General features: G+C 51.4%; 1 protein-coding gene across 1 annotated transcript in view; it reads right to left on the bottom strand.

Moving 5' to 3' along the window:
- DPYSL3 (dihydropyrimidinase like 3) overlaps positions 1–2281 on the bottom strand; it is a 17551-nt gene extending 15270 nt beyond the window's left edge. Inside the window, exon 1 of the mRNA XM_009635661.2 lies at positions 2191–2281. Within this exon, the coding sequence (XP_009633956.1) occupies positions 2191–2210 (20 nt within the window). The 5' untranslated portion in view covers positions 2211–2281. The remainder of the gene's footprint in view (positions 1–2190) is intronic.
- Between the last annotated feature and the right edge of the window lie 4098 nt (positions 2282–6379).

Raw genomic sequence — 6379 nt, 5'->3', positions numbered from 1 at the left:
ACCCCTGGGCTGGCAGGAGCCAGCAGAGCAAAACCACCTCACTCTGCAGCAAAATGCAGGATTGTCCGGCTTGCTTAAACCTACGATTTGCATAGTGCAGGGGTGCTGCCATCTGTCTGACTGCTGTAGTGGTGTCTGTGATGGCACCTGCTGTCTGGGGCAGGCACTGGGTTGGGGTAGCTGGGGAGTGTGGTCTGATGGGCATGCAGATCTCTGCAGGGTATGGTGAGAAGCTGCCTAGGACACTTCATACCCCACACACTCATGAGTCAGGATCCTGCAAGCACTTCCAGTGTAGCAGTCCTACCTGTTCACCCAGGGTGCATGCTCACAAAACCCAACACCAGCCCTGCTTCCAGTAAGCTGCAGCCCTAATCTCTGTTCTGCCCACCTTAAGTAAGCCTCAAGTCTGAGGCTTACTTACAGAGAAAGATGATTTCCCAGCATAATGCCACAGCTGCTAGGCCAGCTCAGGGCTCGTCAGGGACTTGTAATGCTGCTCACAGCACAAAGTCCTGATGGTAAAAGGAAGCCTCCCTCCAGGGAGCTGGGGAGGAGCTCACAAAGTGCACAGCATGGCTGGCTGCAGCCCGGCTGGGCTGGCGGCACAGGCTGGAAGCACTGGGCTCACTCTCTTCCCAAACAGCACAGAGTCCTCCCCTCCCCAGGACCTCCCCTGTCACGCTGTCTCCTTCATGCCCCTGAAGGACATCTTTGCTATCAGCAGGGCCATGCTGCAGTGAAGGCAGCTAAAATCCCAAGTACCTAAAAATATCTTCTGAAAACAGGGAACCTAAAAAGTTCCGGTATACATCTACTCGTAACCAAAAATACCATTATAGTCCTCTGGAGCTTGTGCTGTTCTAGCACACGACATTCTCCTCCCTAGACATACCCAGCCCTCCTGCAGGCCAGGTCACCTGAACCTTAGGACTCCCTCCGCTCGGCCCCCCGTCCCCTCAATCCCTTTATCTGTCCATATGTAGCACTCAGCCTTCAAATCTCTTCTTTCAGAAATCCTATTTTCATCAAGCCTTCCTCAGTCTTCTCTGATAAATCAAGACAAAAGACAAGTTGGTTTTAGTGGAAAACTTCTGATTTCCTTGACACACTGGGAAGTGTCTTTAGACACTTAGCGGGTTTTTTTCCTTAGAATGACAAAGTTCTGTGGACAGAACTGCTCGCTCCAGTGTCCTCACCACAATAAACCAGCAGCTCTTTCCACTGCTTTTATTGAGATTAATCCATCACCAAAGGATCTAAACTGCTCACTGTATTCTTACCAGAATTCACTTGCGAGAGCATTTCTCTTCCAAGGCAATGAAATTCTGTGATTTCCAGGCTGCAGATGAGGCTAAGTGATTTACCCAAGGATACACAGAAAGTCTGTGCCATAGCAAGACCTGAAGCTGGCTCTGATCCCTGCCTGGGTACAAGTAATAGGCAATCACGAATGCTCTTGTCCACCACTTAAAAACAGCCTTATAAAAATACAGTCCCACTTCTTGAAGTATTTCTCTGCTGCTGGATTTTTAAAATATACCATTCTGGGAAGGCTGGATATTCTTCTCTTACCATAGAGCAAGCAATGCCTTTTCAGGTCCCTCTGCTATAACTATCACAGTTCTTTCAATTCACCCAGCTTGGAGCTGGTCCCAACGTGATCCCTTTGCCACGTCTGAACTGCAGCCTTTAAACAATGCAGTAATTACTGCACTTCTGAAACACACACGAAGAAGCTGGGGGTGACCCAGAGGTTTGCCTGCAATTTCTGAAAATCTCAAGGATACAGATGACCTGCAGCACAGCACTGTCCTTGTTAGTGCTAACAAATGGGATCTTGTGTGGGGTCATTCATGCCAATACTGTTAAAACAGGGCAAAACAGGAGTCAGAGATAAATCTTGTTCCTGGTGCAATTAGATACAGCTTTGTACAATGGATGCTGTGTCACAAAGTCACCAGCCTGACTGCAAATCAGTCACTGGAGTTACTACGTAAACACATCAGGCAATCGCATATGTGCTCACACACACTGCAGAGCGCTGAGCCTCTAACCAGAGCAGGCTACCAAGTTTTACTGGCTGGCAAGTTGGGTACAGGCTACATCCACAAAAAGCCAGTAACCATCCAACCTGAAGCTGATTTAAGGGAAGATGGAGATAAGATGCTACAGAAGTCCCACACTTACTTGATGAGGCCATCCTCCATGTAAATGTCAGCATAGAATGACTGGTCATCGTTGACTATTCTCCCTCCTTTAATAAGGAGACGATCACTCTGCAAAGGGAAGAACACAGCAGTTGTCAGTAGCAGGCAATACACGTGCTTCTCAGCGGCCAGTACAGTGCCCTCCTACTGCATCAGACCGCTCACCTCAACAGCCGGTACTGCAGAAAGTTCACATCCGTACTGACACTTGAACCAACAGGACAAGAGCAGGGATTGAAAAAAAATCACGCTTGTAAGGCTGTTTCTGAATGGAGCAGGTGCTGCCAGAAACACCACTGAGGCAGGATGAGTACAAAGAAGAGTCGCTGGGGCCACAGCAAATATGATTCCATAAAGTATACAGAGAGAAGTCAAAAAGCTTCCTACACCAGGTCATTATGCAAAGAAATCAGCAGGCAGCACAAGACACATACCAGTATTTACAGCAAGTTTGTTACTAAGGGCATGTCCTTAAATCTTAGCTAAAAACATGCAAAATAAGTTGCATTAGAGAAAACAATTTGTATCCCTTTCATCTGTTATTACCTTGCAAAGATCACCAATGGGGACAGGCAGCCCTGAAGAAGATGCATCTGCTGTTGGAATCTGTCCCTGCCCTATGATGCTCAGGGTGACCCTTTGGAGGTGTTTCACAACGTCACAGGTCTACACAAGACCCAGGAGGCACTGAACTGCGTTCCCGTCTCATCATTTACCACCTCCTCTGTTCTCCTTTCTACTGACCTAAGTGGCCAAAAGCCTTCTCCGAAGGAGCGCAGCCTGACAGTGGAGGAGCACCCAAACCAGAACTGCTCTTGTGCTCTTTGTTTATTCGCGCTTTTGGACCTCATCAACCCAGCATATGCTGATGGGAAAGAACAGACACCGTCCTGTAGGGAACAGACCCCATCCTGAGGAACTGGGAAGGCCAAGGTCCTGATCTACCTCCACCCCACACAAATCTGACCACCAGCTGTGGGCAGTACAGGGGCAAACAGCCTGATCTCACACATGGCTACCATGTATTTGGGTGACATAAACTGACTGTGCTGTTCCAGAGAACATGCAGTCTTCCTGACTGCTTAAAACACCTCCAACCACCCTCCAGCTTTCAAGCTGCCCTTACTCTCCTCTCTGCTCCCCCCAGAGCCCACAACCCAGGTTTTGACATGCAAGTACACCCTCCTTCCACAGTCTGAGCCTGGACCATGGCTGACATGGTGAGCAGGGCTCACATGCTAGCCTCACCCTGTGAAGCTTTTGCACAATTAATTCCTCTACAGGGAACTGGTTTTGTTCTTCATCCACCACCCCTGGGGTGATTTCTGGAAGTATCACCACAGCGGTGGTAATTTGCAGCTTCCTCCCTAGCAACAGAAGGATGCGAGAGAATCCCCCCGTGTCCCTGCAGCTTGCAGCAGCCAAAGCCCCGCGACTGGTGTGCATTTTTACAGCAATCTCATCCACACGCAGTCGAGACAAAGAAACTGGGTGGGGAAAGGATCAGAATGCGCAGCACTCTCAACCCCGGCTGCAGCTCAGCGCTGGTGCAAGGGGAAGAGCCGTGGTCTCTCCTTGCTTCCCAGGCAAGGGCTTTCCCACGGCTGCACGGATGACCAGCAACCTGAGACCCCGTAACAGGGATTTACCTTCCCCGCGCAGCGCAGCTTAATGCTGATCAGGAGCCTTGCCGCCCACCAGGAAAAGCGCACAGCCGAGTCGTTCCCTGTTCCTGTCCCACCCCCACTCTTCCCAGACAAGCAGACCCGGGGTCAGCTCCCCTTCTCCCCTGACCTAAGCTAACACATCGGCACAGAGATCTGGCAGGGCTTTGCCTAAGGAGGCAAAAGTGGGGGGTCTGGAAGGGCACGTTGCTGGTCACAGACCTCCCCGCACAGCTCCTTTAAACAGCTAGCTTTAACAGATCACAACCCATACATGAAGACACTGGCCTTGACTAGCAACCGGGGGGACCATTACCACCTCTCACTTGCAGCTCTTTTCCTCAGGTACAGCCAAGGCAGGAGGAGAGCTGGGTGCACGCTGACCCGGGAGTCCCGGGTCCTCCTGCCAGCTCTCAGCCTGCACTGCATCCCTCCCCGATGGGCACATGCCAGGTGATGCTCGGCTTTGGGGCTGAGGACCCCAAGCACAAACAGACACTGTTGATGAGCCACTGATTCTCCTCCTCCCCCAGCACAGGGCGCTTGTCCTTCCTTTTGTGTCTACCCAATTGTCATCTCACTAACAAAATTGCAATTTATGTTCAGAAACCCCTAAAAGAGTGAAGTGTGACCACAGCCAGTTGCTTATAGCCTGTCAGTCACTGGGGTCAAGCAGCTGAGCCATGGCTCCCGTGGATGCAAATGATAAGTATTTAAGTAACTATAAGAAATGTAAGTAGAAACTACCAAGCAACAGTGTCAGGTGTCAGCTATGGAAGAATCAGGGCCATGGTTAGAAACACAGGGAACAAGATCCTCGTTTTATATTTCAGTCAACTGTACGTAGAGTTTCTCCCACATAACCAGTCCCCTATGCCCTGGCAGATCCTCCGTGGATTTATCTAGCCTGCACGAAGAGAAAAAAGTCTACCTGCCTAGATCAAATAACACAACCACGCCTCCGTTTTTTTTTGTCTTGCCCATACCCTTTAAACCTCCCCAACTTGCATTCCCAAAGGCCCTGGAGTTCATTCTCACTGGAGTGCAGGAGCACCAGCAAATACTGATGCTGGCTTGCCTCTCCCTGCACATCAGACAAGAGAAAGCAAAGGGAGACAGGCACAGGCGGGATGGGAGGTGGGAGACTGCAGCACTTGACAATTACTGAATAAACTGTTAATATGAATTCAGAAAATATGCCTGCCCACAAGCACAAATGGTCATTCTGTGGCAGATGTGAAGGGCTGCTCAGTGCTAACTCTGTTAGTACACAAAATTGTGAGGTCTATAATGGCTGGAGCATGAACAAGGCGTTCATTCAGGGGATCGGGTGCTGCCTCGGGGCCCACTCCGAGCCCAGCTACCAGACACCCCCCGTGCCCGCAGGAGAGAGAAGGGCTCCGTCGGCAACTACAAGGAAAAACATGTATTAAAGTAAAATAAGTAAAATCCAAATGACACCACATCTACAGGCTCTGGCATCGTTCAGGAGTGCAGCCAGACGTTAAGAGGCAGGGGAACAAGAAAGGAGAATGAAGCAGTTACGAGGAAACAAGTCTGACTTAATAGACAGGCTTCTGCAGCACACGCTGCCAGAGCAGCCTGACATTACAATAAACGCCCTGTTTCCCCTGCCAGGGCTCATTTGTGTGTCTCCACACCCACCACGTCTCCCCGCCAGCCAGTGTCAGGCTGTGTCATCAGCCATTGTTAGCAGACGGAAAAAACCCTCCCGCACCAGGAGCCGCAGCAGCACCGCAGGGAGCACCTTTCCTACCGACCCGGCAGAAGCGCTGCGGGACTGGGCGAGGGTGCCCAGGGCCCAAACTCCGGCCGCCTCCGCTGCCCAGCTCAGCCCCTGGCTGTGCACAGCAAGCAGGGGCTGGCCTCTGTGCAAAGGGCCCGGCACACCGAAGCGGCAGCGTGAGTGAAAGGTGCCACGCAGACCATGGCCGCACGCAGCTCCACCTGACCGCTGGCACAGACCTGTCGGGCTGGCTGGCCTGATCTCCACCGCTGACTGTGTCCCAGCAAGTCTCCACGCAGCCAGCGACAGCCGGTTCGTCACCGGTGTGGTACCTTTTGTGAGCATCCATTTCTGCAGGCACAGGTGCTGCCCCACAAGGCCGAGCCTGGAAGCATCCTTCCAGCACAGCTCTGCCAAAACCTGGCAGGATCACCATAAGCCCCCAACACCCCTGCCCTGCTGGGAAGCCTTTTTGCTGAACATCCCTGTCTCTCTACCTGTTGGCATTTGGGATCAAGCTTTCAAAACCATTACCCGTTCCCTTATGTCCACACTCTGCTCCTGATGCTCTTCAGCACTGTCCGGTCATTTGAGATCCCCAAAGCATCAGAGGGTCTCTTAACATTTCTCAGTGTGACGCTGCAGAAGGAAAGGGAGGCAGCAGCTTCCAGAAGGCTGCTGAATCCAGCCAAGACTAGCGCTCACCTTGTTTACAAAGCACAAGGGCATAATTAGGGTAGCATGGAAGCAGGTGTATG

This window comes from Egretta garzetta, unplaced genomic scaffold (assembly GCF_000687185.1).
Source record: "Egretta garzetta isolate BGI_Z169 unplaced genomic scaffold, ASM68718v1 scaffold270, whole genome shotgun sequence".
Taxonomy (NCBI): Eukaryota; Metazoa; Chordata; class Aves; order Pelecaniformes; family Ardeidae; genus Egretta; species Egretta garzetta.
The sequence above is the reverse complement of the archived record's forward strand: the minus strand, read 5'-3'. Positions and strand labels throughout refer to the sequence as shown.